This window comes from Condylura cristata, unplaced genomic scaffold, assembly GCF_000260355.1.
Source record: "Condylura cristata isolate star-nosed mole 26May11 unplaced genomic scaffold, ConCri1.0 scaffold00013, whole genome shotgun sequence".
Taxonomy (NCBI): domain Eukaryota; kingdom Metazoa; phylum Chordata; class Mammalia; order Eulipotyphla; family Talpidae; genus Condylura; species Condylura cristata.
Window position 1 is genome coordinate 36,876,163 of NW_004567114.1, and position 14,505 is coordinate 36,890,667.

At 32.6% G+C, this 14,505-nt stretch overlaps 1 protein-coding gene across 1 annotated transcript in view; it reads left to right on the forward strand.

The window, feature by feature from the left end:
• TXNDC16 (thioredoxin domain containing 16) overlaps positions 1 to 14,505 on the forward strand; it is a 70,878-nt gene that overhangs the window by 31,468 nt on the left and 24,905 nt on the right. The window contains exons 8-10 of the mRNA XM_012724713.1: positions 2,662 to 2,812; positions 10,542 to 10,708; positions 11,092 to 11,152. Coding sequence (XP_012580167.1) covers positions 2,662 to 2,812; positions 10,542 to 10,708; positions 11,092 to 11,152 — 379 coding nt within the window. The remainder of the gene's footprint in view (positions 1 to 2,661; positions 2,813 to 10,541; positions 10,709 to 11,091; positions 11,153 to 14,505) is intronic.

Sequence of the window (14,505 nt, forward strand, 5' to 3'; positions counted from 1 at the left end):
ACACGATAAGTGAAATGGGGTGGGGGAGTGTAAATAGATGGTGAATTAATTTCCTGCAAAGAGGAGTTATGTTTTTATTGCTTGTATGACTTTGATCAGCATTTCTTTTTCCATTGGTAACTTCTCACTGAAGTGCCCTTTTGCTGGTTCCGTCAGTAATGTAATGAGCTAACTAAAATTTTGATGCATGCTTGCTGTTTGAGTAAGAGTTATATTTTGGACAGTTTGAGAATTATACTTATGGTGCCATAAGTCATCACTGCATAGTCTCCAGATTCAATAAACAGTCATTGAATTAGCTATCTTGCTGCTTTAATAGTAGCAAAGCATAGACTTTCAGTATCCTATCCCAGAATGGGGAAGCCCTATTGCTCTGTATCTTATGCTGGTTCTATGCTAGCCCCCTGAGGGTTTCCCTGAGGGTGAGTTGGTTGTAATTTCTTAGATTGTCAGTTTCTTTATTTTTCAGATAATGAAAAATTGCAAAGAATGGTGGTATACTTAAAACACAAAGAAATGCTTATATATTGGCATAATATAGATCCTATTGTTTCCTTTGCAACCCCATTCAGCAAGATATTCTGTATACTAGAAATGTTTTTCTGCTTTCCCCTATTTTTAAAATGAGAATTTAAAATTACAGTTGCTCTGTTTTTTCATACAGTCTCAAGTATGTGATATATTGGAGCTGTTTGAATTCTCATTTACTCATAAATAACAAGATGTTGAAGAGAGCCAGTTCTGGAGCTGATGTGACAGAGAGGGACTATAAGCTCAGAATACTGTTGTCCTCTGACATTACTTCTAGATGACTTTGGGTCACTTCCTAATTGTGGGGGAATTGAATGCATTTGTTCTCTTATGGAATGTCTTCTTTGTGCTAAACACTATTTCAGTTACTGGGGCTATAACCCCTATAGTATATATTGTTACATTATGAGTATGTTTAAAATTATGTGTTGGTTATGTGTTTTATTATTATGTACACTATAATAGGTAGTAAAATAGCATGCTATAGAGATGCTAGTACTTTTGCCACCTGCCCCTTCTCAAAGAACTTATGCATATACTAAGAAGGGTATCTTCACCCCATATTTGTCACAGTTAAATCAAAGGCTGTGACCTGATTGAGGGTCAATCAATATTTTGGCTTACTTGAGCAGAAGAACTCTCTTCTGAGGAACCCAGAGTTGGCTGAGAAATTGGATTATACAGTGTCATGGCGCTTTTGCTCATAGCAATGTGTTGTCCAGCAAAGAGAGTTGTCCCTCTAGGGAGAGTTGGGAACTTAAAAGTGTTAATGACAAAATGAAGTCCTGAATTCTTATTCTGATCTCCATATTTTCCCTCTGACTCAGTTACTTGACTGTTTCTTGTTTTACTTGAATATACTTTTAAACTTCTAGAAAGTTCCTACTCTCCCCTACAACTAATTAAATAATTTTGCTACATTATTTTATTATTTCAAAAGTTGTGATGTGTGTTCCAAATTCAGCTAGGTTCTCTTGCTTTCATACTTCACTTCAAGCAGTAGTTGACTCTTTAGGGTTCCCTAGAAAGCTGTGTACTTTGTACCTTGACTGTACTGTGCCTTTTGTGTGAAACACTCATTTGTCCTATCTTCTTAGGGAAGTCATTTTCACCCTTATGCTTTTGATCTTTATAATGATTTCCTTTCCTTTTCCTTCCTTCTCTTTCTCAACTTGAGACAAAATGAAATACTTGTTTCTAAAGCACTTTGTATAGCATTTATAAACTACATTTTGATTATCTTACTGAATATATCTATCCTTTAGTCTAAGACCCTTGGGATTTGAATCTTCTGCATTTAGAACTGGACTACCATCCAATAGGCATTAAGTAAATCTTTTAGTGAGTATTTCTTTAATCATTGAATCTATTAGAAATTACTTTGTGGTTAAATTTATAATCAGAGAAACTTGGATCTCAGTTTAAGCATGTATCAAGAATTAAAATAACATTTTAAAAATAAAAATTTACAGTATTTTGCCAAACCCTACTAATGCCATATGGCGATGTTTAAAATGCTATTTTAATTTTGGCAAACCTTACTTACCCACTATAAGTTTATCTTTGAATTCTATTGCAGGGAATGCCAAGACTCAAATTATAAACCATGTTTGCTGAATTTTGTAATATTTCAGATACAAACTCACAAACTCCCACAAAGTGTCACATGGTTTCTATCTTAAGGCATATTTTGGCTGAAGTTTATTCAAAACAGATTTGGGTTTAAATTAAACCTAGAAAATTTGTTTTACAAAGCTTTATTTAGCATAGTTCTAGAAATGTAACTATATTTACAGAAAATCTCATTGTCCTCAAAGTGACAGCCTCTTATTAAAAAAAAATATATAAATCTCTGCTTATAGCCTAATTTAGTAGTATCATATGAAAGAGTTCAGGGTAAAATTGCTTATACAGCTCATAGCTTGTTAAAAATACTAAGGTTAACTTTCTTTAATATTATATTTTCTTTTTTCTGCCATTTTACTTTATTGTACTCATTCAGACTCTTATTAAAACAGAAATGCAAATGTATGAGCTGAAGGCAAAGAAATTTGTTGTTATGTCTCTCTTCATAGTAGATGGATCACAACTGAATTTCAAGTGGGTCTGTCCCTAATTTTTAATTTGCAGCACTGAGGATATAAAATATGCACATCTCTACTTTTTTCATTGTAAACAAGTCTTGGACTCGACCCAGCAATGTAGAAGAACATTAATGGAACAGTCATTGACTACACTGAACATTCATCGATTTATTAAGATAATGGAAGCACCCTTTCTGGTATGTGTCTTATTTTAATAAATTAGATATTTTATACATAAAATTTGTTGCTTTTATTCGTAGATATGCCTTTTATTTTTGTCAGCTTTCTCTTTCCCCTTTCCTTGGAGGTATTTCTTCTACTTAATTCCTCAATAGAAGAATAGAAAATGCCATATTCAGAAAATGATATTTTAATACCTTGAGGTATTGTCACATTGGAATTATAGATAGTATTTATAAGTGAAAATATTATGTGATAGATACAATGGTTGTGACCACTCTGTGATCATGAAGATTACATCATGGTTAAGAAAAGATCTCTTTTGTGAGTGTCTTGATCACAATTTAGAAGTTGGTAAATATTGGTATTATAGCTTTCCCCATGCCCCACTTTGCTTAGCATCTGTGATCATGAACAATACATATTAATTTGCCCAACACCATTTGCTAAGGAGATTGTCCTTCCCCATTGTGTACTTTTAGCCCCCTTGATAGAGATAGTTTGTATATGCGAGGGCTTATTGATGCATTCATTCTGTTCTCATGCCTATACTGTACTCATTTGGTTACTATTGCTTTGAATTATGTTTTGAAATCAGGGGGAAGAGGTGGCTCTAGCCTTTTTTCTTTTTCCATAAAGTCAGTTTGGAGTTTCTTGAAGATTCTGTATGTATTTTAGAATGGTTTTTCTATTTCTGCAAAAAGTTCCACGAGAGTTTTATAGTGATTGCATTTCATCTGTAGGTAACTTTGTGTAGTATGTACATCTTAAGAATATCAAATCTAACTAATAAGTATAAATATGATTGGGCTGTCTTTTCATTCATTGTATCTTTAACTTCTTTCAGTAAATGTATGTTGTTTTTAGTGTACAACTTTTTGCTCTCTTGGCTAAGTTTTTCCTAAGTATTCTTATTGATGGTGTTAGAAATGGGGTTCTTTTATTCTTTAACTTTTTAATTTTCTTAATTGAGACAATAGGTTTACAACACTGTATGTGATTTAGAGGTATAGGATGACACCCTTCAGGTATATATTACCTCACCACACCCACGATAGCTATTTTCTTATTTTCTTTTTTTGCCTGCTAGTTTTGTTTTCTTTTGTTTTTAACTGATCCTTTATGTGGTTTCTCTACCTTTCAACAATGAAGCTGTCATTGTTAGTGTACATAAACACAGCTTCTTTTTGACTGCTAATTTTACATCCTGCAACTTTGCTAAATCAATTCACTAGTTCTAACAGTACTTTTTGTGGAACCTTTAGGGTTTTCTATATTTGAGAACACAGATAATTTTCTTCTTCCCTCCAATTTAAATACCTTTAACTTTTCTAGCCTAGTTATTCTGGCTAGGACTTTCAATGCTATTTTGAATGAATGTAGCAAGAATGGGCATCCTTGCCTTGTTTTGATATTAGAGGAAAAACTTTCAGTTATTCACCATTAACTATGATGTTAGCTGTGGCCTTTTCATGTGATCTTTTTTATATTCAGATAATTTCCTTCTATTTTGTGTAGTATTTTTTAATCATGTAAGGAAATTAAATGTTAGATTTTCTTTTTCTGTTAATGCAGATTATTACATTTATTGATTTTCATCCTTGCATCCCAGGGATAAATCCCATTTAGTCATGATATTTAATCCATTTAATGTGCTATAGAATTAAATTTGTTAGTATTTTATTGAAGCTATTTGTATCAGAATTCATATGGTTTTTCTGTCTGTAGTTTTATTGTATCTTTGTTTGATTTTGGTTTCACAGTAGTATTGGTCTCATACAAAGAATTTGAAGATGTTCTTTCCTCTTAATTTTTGGAATAGATTTTGAGGATTGGTATAACTTCTACTCTTGCAAATGAAACATGTATAAAACAAGTATTTACTTTTACCTTTTCCACTCTCCTATTTTATGTCCTAACTGCAGTTAAGTTAAAAATGTATTTTAATTACTTTTAGAAATGTTTGAAAAAATTCTCCAATGAAGCTGTCTGGTCCAGAGCATTTCTTTCTTTCTTCTTCTTCTTCTTTTTCTAATTTATATATTTTTACAGAATTGTTCATTTTTGTACAATGTTTTAGTTCTCTTCTCAGGTGTTGTCCTAATAAAATTACTAGCACTGAGACACCTGTGGGCCATCACCATGGACTCTTGTGAATTTCTCTCTCATTTTCATCCTTCTCCCTCCCTCCTTCCCTGCTGAATGTCTCTGATTTATAGTTTGCCTGCTAGTTTTGTTTTCTTTTGTTTTTAACTGATCCTTTATGTGGTTTCTCTACCTTTCAACTAAGTGAAACCATCTGATAATTTTTTTCCCTTCTGATGTATTTCATTGAATGTAATTCCTTCCAGCTTCATCCATGATGCTGTGAATGGCATAAGTTTATCTTTTTGATTGCTGGGTAGTATTACATTTTGTATACAAACTACATCTTCTTGATCTACTCATCTGTTTTGGGGTTTTCAGTTTGTTTATATATTTTAGCTTTTGTAACTACTGCTGCAATGAACATAGGAGTACAGGTTTACTTTTCAGTTAATATTTTGGTGTCGTTTGGATAGATTCCTAGGGATGGAATTGCTGGGTCATATGGTAGATCCAATTTTAGTAATTTGAGGGCCCTCCATACAGCTTTCCATAGTGGTTGGACCAGTTTGCATTCTCACCAGCAATGTAAAAGGGGTCCTTTTCTCAACAGCCTCACCCATTTATTGTTTTTTAAATATGGGCCATTCTTACTGGTGTGAGGTGATAGCTCATTGTGATTTTGATTTGCATTTATCTGATTATCAGGAATGTTGAACATTTTTTTATGTGCCTTGTTGGCCATCTACATTTCTTCTTTGGAGAAGTGTCTTTTTTAACTGTCTGCCCACTTTTTGAATGAATTCTTTATTTTGTTTTCATCGAGTTTTGTAAGCTCTTTGTAGACCTTTGATATCAGCCCCTTATTAATTTTATGGAATGCAGATTTCTTCCCAATCTGAAGGCATCTCTTCATTTTGGTTATTGTCTCTTTTTGCTGTAAAGGAGCTTTTTAGGTTGATGTAGTCCCACTGTTTATCTTTTCCACATTTTCTTTGCTTCAGAAGATGAGTCTTTGAAGATGTTTCTGAGATGTATGTCTTGGAATGGTTTGCCTGTGTTTTCTTCTATAAATTGTATGGTTTCAGGTCTTACATTAAGGTTTTTTTACCCATTTGGGCTTGATCTTTGTGTATGGCATAAGGTACTATAGTTTCATTCTTTTTTTTTTCTTTGCTATTCATTCATTCCCAGCAATTTTTAAATTTTTAAATTTTATATATTTTTTTCATTTTTGTACAATGTGTGCTTTCTCTTCTTAGATGTAGTCTCCATGACATTCCCACCACCATTTCACCCATGTACCATCACCATAGTTCCTTCTGCTCTACCCTCTGTTTTGTTCTTTTGCATCTAAGAATTACAACTAAAACCTCCCTAACAATGCAAGGGGTTAAGTCCATCCCTGGCCAGGGAGCTAACCCAAATAGCACATTCAATCTCTCCTGTGTCACCCACTGCTTCCCTCAGCAGTGTATTTCAGTCAATCCACATGTTCTGCTCTCTGCTTTGCCTCTGGTGAATCCTCCCACACCCACCTCACACATACCCCTGGCCTACACCCCAGCACTTGTATGCATAAATAAATAATATTATTATTAAATTAAAAATAATTATTTATGCAGTCCAGTTTTGTGCAAATTTTGATTACTAATTTAATCTTATCACTAATTCAGTCTTCTTATATGTCTGCTCAAATTTTCTACTTCTTCATAATTCAGTTTTGGTAGGTTATGTTTCTAGAAATGTATCCATATGTTCTAAGTTGTCTAATTTGTTGGCATAAAATAATTCATAGCAACCTCTAAATCCTTTTTCTTATATACTCTTTTTGAAAACTAACTTATAAGTTATTTAAATAATTTAAAAGTAATGCATCTCTTATGCAAGAGTTTTTGTCACTTTTGTGTATACTCTTATACATTCATATGTATCTACACACATCTATACATTCATATGTATCTACACACATATGCAGAGACATACATATACAGACTCACACATTTATTAGTTGTAATTCTTTTTTAAAAAAATTATTTATTTACACATACAAGTGCTGGGGTATAGGCCAGAGATGTGTGTGGGGTGGGGGTGGGGAAGATGGCAGTGAGAGGATTCATCAGAGGCAAAGCAGAGAGCAGAACATGTGGATTGACTGAAATACACTGCTGAGGGAAGCAGCGGGTGACACAGGAGAGATTGAACGTGCTATTTGGGTTAGCTCCCTGGCCAGGGATGGACTTAACCCCTTGCATTGTTAGGGAGGCCTTAGTTGTAATTCTTATGGTACTGCTATGTTACCTTTTCTACCTACAAGGTAGAAATGGATTATAATTTTGTAATTAAGAAATTAAAAGGTTTTAAAAGAATTGTATCAGCTTTTATGGAAAGGGAAAGAAATAATACAAAGTAAAAAAAGACTTTAGATTTCCAAATTTTTATAGGCAAGAAAAGGCTGAGAAATCTACTCAGCTGCAAACAGCACAGCTCTTTTGTTTTGTTTTATAACAAAAAAGGACGAGTTGGAGGGTAGACCAAGTATCCAGAATTTGTAGTTGGGAACCTCAGATAACAACTGTCATGAATTAGGACTAAAACCTAGTGAAGGAACTGATAACACAAGCCCAGATGAACTTCAGAGTCCCTATGTGTTAGTGATTATTGTAGCTTCTATTTCCCCTTTTAAACAAGTGTAGTAGTAATCCTTTGCCTGTTTCATCATTGTTGGAAATGTTTGGAGACAAATAATTTCCCTCTTTTAGTTCATAGGGATTCAGATTCAGAGGGTTCTCAAGGAGCTATATCTCTAGAACTACATTAGTATTACCTCAGCTATACCTGGATATGAATGTAGATGATGAGATCTTAGACTCATGATCTCAAAGTCTGATAGGATGACACTGTGGACATCTGGAAGAACTGTGTATTTACATGTGACTTGTAGCCAGTGAAGCCCATGTGAAGAAAATTGAAATCTCTTGCCCACAAACCTGACTGACCTTAGACTAGTCAACAGTTTGCTAGCCATGTGGATGAACATCTTTAGTGGAACCTTCAGCTCCCAGTCAGATTACCCCACTAATAACATATCTGTTCACAGCCCAGAGATGAGCTTGCAGCTATAAACAACAGCAACAAAATGTTTATTTTAAGTCATCATATTTTGGGGTGCTTTTTTATACAGTGGTGGTGCTTGAAATACACCCTCGAACTAATCTCTTCTCTTTCTGTGTCGTTGGTTCTGAAATCTGAATTTTCAGATCACATGTTTTTTGGAGTTCTGTCTCATAGAGCTAACTACTAATTAGATGTCTCTCTCCATAAGTACAACATTAAAGCGTTGTCTTTCTCCACCATCTGTTCTCTCTTTATTATCTTAGTTGATTTACTATCTAGTTATTCATGACAGAAAGCTGGAAATCATTTTCAGTTCTTGTATCTTCCTGTATCTATTTTTACATATTAAATATCTTTTGAGTTCTTCATTTTAACAGCTAATAATTTAATCCATATCCTTTCCACCTCTCATAGTACTATTTTAGTAATAGTAACTGTTCTGGTCTCTATTCCTTCATTTTCATTCCCTTTAAATTCATTATCCCCATTGCTGGCAGAAGGATATTTTAAAAACACACATATATGAGCATGTTACATATGATACATCTTACAATTTCTAACTGGCTTCACTTTACTTTCTTAGAAGGATGTGTGTGTGTGTGTGTATTTTAACGATCTGGCCCCTTGCCAGATCTCTAGCCTTACTGCTTATTCCTCCTTTTTACTTTACAATTCTGAATTACTTATAACTCTCCAAATATATGAAGTAAAAGCAGACTTTCTACTCCATCAGGCTGTTCCCTCACTTAGGATTTTGGCGTAATTCAGTTTCATGTGGTTTTAGTACTGAACTTTCCATTCTCTTGTTGGCTGTTCACTGGACTACTTTTAGCTCCAAGCTATTCTCAGGTGCAATCCACATGACCCTTTCCAAAACCTGCAGCTTTCTTATTTCAACCCAGCAGGATAATCTCTCTCCAGTGTGCTATCTAACAGAGTCTTATATAATATAACCTGATGAAGGGAATAGCTATTCTGTGTCTCACTCAAAGGATTGAGATTATACAAGTCTTGTTCACCAGGAATCTTGGGGGGGTATCTTAAAATTTTGTCTATCATAAATAAAGGATTCTATTGGTAAAATTTTAGGATTAAATAATCCTTATTAACTGAAAGTCTGCAAAAATGTATCTTTCAACCTATCTGTTTTTATCTATTATGTTGGCTACTCAGTGGGTTCTTTTATTTTAGCAAATATGTGTTTCAGTTGTAGGAAATTTGGTATTTATTTCAATGATAACTGCATCCCTTCTGTTTTCTCTCTGTTCTTTTTATTTTTTCTTCTATTTTCCTTTCTTTCTCTCTCTCTCTCTCTCTCTCTCTCTCTCTCTCTCTCTCTTTTATCTTTGGGACTCCCATTATTTGTATGCTGTACCTTTTGAACTAGTCCTTCAATTTTATTACCTTTCTCTCCTATTTTCCATCATCTTTTGTGACTTTTTGATAGATTTATTTAACCAGTGTATTCACAACCCATTGATATTATCAGTGGTGGTGTTTTTGTAAACCTTTTTTTCCTTTATAATCTGTACTTCCTTCATATTGCTTGCTTTTCTGTTTATTTAGCTCTGTATTGTTCATGTTAGAGCCACAGATTCTCAGAAAAGGGTCTTCCATATTCTTCTGGTAGACAGAAGTCTGCTGCTAGCGTTCAGGTAACATAGTGGGGAGGGCACTGGACAGCATCTCAGCATTTGGTTATTTTATTCCCCTAATTTGAGTATGTTATTTACACTCTCAGTTTGCTTAAGGTCCCCTCAGATTTCATCTGGTAGGAGGGACAGACAATTGCCTAATCTCATGGAGGTGAGAAGGGGAATTTTGGGTTCTAAACTATTTCTTAAAAGCTTTTACCCATTCCTCTTCATTTCTGAGCCTTCCTACCATTCTTCCTATAATGTTTTTCTTAGTTCCAAAGATGCCAGGCACTATCAGTTACTGAACAGCTTTAGAATTCTGTAGTTAAAATTGAATTGTTTTTGTGATTTATGTTTTTGCTTTTTGGTCTCTCTTAAGTCATTTATTATTCTGTTCTCCCATTTTGAAAAATTTGCTTCCCTTTCCTTTCTTCACATATGTATGTTTATCATATTTTTAAAAATCTTATTTCTGTAGTTTCCCGGAGGCTTCTGGAAAGAGTGAAATTAGATATATATATTTAAGCTGGTGTTTCTTTTTATTTTGTAATATTTTATTTCTTAAAGTCCTATATGTAAGAATTTATTCTTTCATTATCTGTTCTCTTTCATTTAAAATATTTATCAGTACCACACTCATTTTTTAGGGGTTTCCTTTAATATTTTTCCTTACGGTTGTAATTTTAAGTTTAACTCTATGTTTGTTAGTTTTATAGTGCCAAAAGCATAGGTACACTAGGAGCATTAGAATTTGGAAATTATGAGATATATCTTTAATGGTGGATTTATTTCACATGCTTATATTTTTACTCATGACTTTGTTAAGAAGAATTAGCAGGACTTAAATCCAGATGTTTTAACATTATTATCATATGTTAAAAACATTTTGTCCCTTTTAAAAATGAAGACTGAAGTTGCTGAAGAACCTCAACAAGTTTCAACTGTTCATCTTCAACTAGGATTACCACTGGTTTTTATTGTTAGTCAACAAGCTACATATGAAGCTGATAGAAGAACTGCAGAATGGGTTGCTTGGCGTCTTCTGGGAAAAGCAGGAGTTCTACTCTTGCTAAGGTATCTTGAATATTAAAAATACAGTACATTTAGCAAAACACTGGTATTTTTATTGTTTTAAAATATAATTATTTATAAGTGAGCTCAAGTCTTTGATTCTAATGTACCGAGAAGTAGTTTCTAAGCTAAAGTCAATACATTGATTGTTAGCTTAATTCAAATTTAGACCTTTAAACTTTTCTAAAGTAAGCAATAGATTAAGACAAAGAGTGGAAAATCTGGACTGTATGTGCAAAATTCCCCAGACACACTAAATTATGATTTTTTTTATTCATATACACTTTTTAGTATAAGAACTTACAGTTCTATTTTAGATTGACATCCTGGATGACTATTATTCATCAGATAAGCAACATAAAACATTTATTTCCATTTTGAAAAAGGGACTCTTTGGAAGTGGACATTCCTCAGCATACTAATGTGGTCTTCAAGAGAGCAGAAGAGGTTAGTAATTTGATGTGTTGATCTGTAATGTGTCTATCTGCTTATTCAAACAAAATTAACATATGTGGTCTAGAGCAATGTAGGCTTATTATAGAAATGAAATTCTGTAAATTATCACTCTTCAAAGGAAATTTCTATTAACATTTTGGTGTAATCTTTTTTCATTTGTTAGCCTGTCTATTTCCCCGTATTCACTTATTTTATATATATATATATATATATATATATATATATATATATGTATGTATGTATGTATGTATGTATGTATTTTGAAGAAATTTTCAAATTACATTTAATCACTTTCTCTTGTGCAGTGATGCCTGCCTTTGCACATTGTTTTGGACATTACTGATTGTTTCCTTTGGGTAAATTTCTGCAAGTGAAATTTGTCAAAGGAGATTGGAATTTTAAAGCTTTTAAATACATTTTCAAATTCTTCTCCAGAAAGGTCATACTTATACTAGCAGGATTTAGAATTTTGTTTTTCTTATACATCTTTGTCAATATTGAACATTACCATCTTTAAAAAAGGGTTTTTTTTTCTATAGATTAAAAAGTTCCTTTTCAGCTTTCATGTATTTGATTATTAGTTAGATTGAATTTTTTCAAAAAAGTTCATTGGCCATGTTTCTCAGTTTCTTTGTAAATTTCTGTTAATGTCCAGTTTTTCTTAAATTTTCCCATATTTATTAAGAACACTTTCATTTCAAACACCTTCTAAATATTTTATAAATATGCTAAAAAGGTGACTGATGTGTTTACAAACTACCCTACAATTTAAATTTAAATTACCTTGTCTAAGACTATGGCAGATAGACTGGGTAAAGAGTCAAAAGACTTGAATTCTATTCCTTCTAGTTCTAGAGTCAAATAAATTAACTTCTCCAAGTTTAGTTTTCTCATTTGTGAAATGAGAAAACCTCTCTTAACTTGTAAGAGTTTTTATAAGACCAAATAGGAAAATAATGTTATGGTCCACATGTGTATGATTTAACCAAGTATGTTCTGCTTTTTGGCCAGATAATGGAAAGAATACTTTCTAAAGCCTTTTTTTTTTTTTTTTGCTAGTAGGTAAAAACCTTTAAATAAAAAATTATAATTATTTGTTTCTGGAAACAGGTTTGTATGAGAATTAAAACTCATGTAGGTTTCTGAGTTTCAGTGTCTTAAATTGTTAAAATGTTATATAAATATAAATAATTTTGTTTAGTGTGAGGTAAGATAAATTATTCTTAAAGAGCCTCCTATAAAGATATTTTCTGTGAAGGATAAAGTAGACTTTTCTATGAGTCTTTATTGAATTCAATGCAAATCATTTTATTTTTATAAATTTTTAAACTTCTCAGCAAGGCAGTAATGTTGATTCTGGGATTGCGTAATCATCCTTTCTGGTATCTCTTTAGGTAAAAGGTTTGAAGGTCCCTAAAGTACTAATGCTAGTTGCATAAATAGTATTATACACTCATATTACAGTTTTATAAAGCTTTATTTGTATAGTAAGAGTGATAAAACACTTCTATTATAATTACCTTAGCTTTTCATATTTTTTCCCCCTATGCAATGATTACTAACATAACATTGAGAGTTTATGCTAAAGAATCTTAAAACCTAGTTTAAATTCTTTGTAACTCTGGGCAAATAACTGGACTTTTATGTGTCTCCATTTTTTTTTTATTGTAAAGCAGGGATAATAATAAGATGTCTACTTAAAGTAGTAGGCTCAGTATATTAAAAGAAGTTTCATGAGGTGCTTATATAGCACTGAGCCCATTACATTATAGTGCTCAATAAATATTAACTGATATGAATTTATGCTTTTAATATGTTTTTTATCATGTACCTGCTTTGTTCTAGATATAGTTCTAGGTTTTGAGGGATATAGAAGTGAACAACCAGGTTTTTGTCTCCACAGAGCTAATTTTACTAGTAATAGGAGACAGATACACAGCAGGTATGGGAACAATATAAGATGGAGCTAAGGGTAATGGGAAAAAAAAACTACTAAGGTGAGAAAGTAGCCTTAGAAGACAAACTGATAAGCAACTTTAATAAAACAAAGGAAGGAACTCATGAATATGTGGAGGAAGAGTATTCAAGACAGAGAAAACACACATGTAGGTCCCTGAGAAGAGTCCCTTTTGCAGAACAGGACAGCATTGTGAGGATGCCTAAAGCTTTGTAAGAAATGCCTAGGGGCTTTCTAAGAATCTACCATTTGAAAAGCCCTTCAGTTCCATTTTTACATGTTTTATTATTAATAAAATAGCAAACATAACTAAAAAGTAAAGAGATAAATATATTTGCTGCTATATACTCTGACCTAGATTCAGTAATTAATGTTTTATCATATTTGTTTTCATCTGTATGTTTCCTGAAACAATTCAAAGAATGTTACAAAAACATCTTACCCAAAAATAGTATGAATCTCTAAAAAAATACTATTATTCTGCTGTATATAGTCCTAGTCTCTCTTGATAAAATTAACCATTTCTTAGTATCATTGCCTAATCTCATAGCAGTATATCTTCAAAATTTCTCAACCTAAAATTATTTTTTGTAGATGTTTCTGGAAACCAAAATCCACTAAAGGATTATGACTTAAATTTAGTGTGTTTCTTAAATCTCTTGATGCCTTAATTCTCCTGTCCCCTTTCTACCCATGACAATGATTTTTTGATAAATGGGACCAAGTTTTACATATTCTGAATTTTTCTGTTTCCTTTTGCTATTGTCTACTTTGTTCTTCTGTTCCCTGTAATTTTCAACAAGTAGAAGTTAAATTTAAGATTGCTTAGCTCCATTTAACATTTTGGGTAAGACAACTCAGTGTTGACTTTTTCATGTTACATCTTATTCTAAAATCTGTTATTAAGGCCATGTTTGTTCACTGAGTTGAGACAGCTAATTCTCCCCCTCATAAGATCTATTTTCCCCTTCCCAATTAGCAAGTAATCTGTAGATAGAGATGCAAATAAAAACTCAAGAGCTACCAGTGCTTACTCCCTAGAATGGCCAAAATTAAAGAAAAAAAGTAACAAAACTAAATGTTGAAAAGGATGTGGAATTACTAAAACTCTTAATATTGCTGGTAGGAGCAAACATTTTTGTGAGGATACATAGAAAAGTATTTGACAATACTTATTAAAGCTGAAACTACATGCATTATATGAATCAGCAATTATATTCCTCAGTATTGTGCAAAACAAATGTGTCTGTGTATATCTACAATAATATTCATAGCAGTATTAGTTAGGATGGCCCCAGGTTGGAAATAACATATCCATGCATAAAGTAGATAGATTGATGCTAACATATTCATATATTGAATATACTCCATAGTTTTTTTTTTTTTT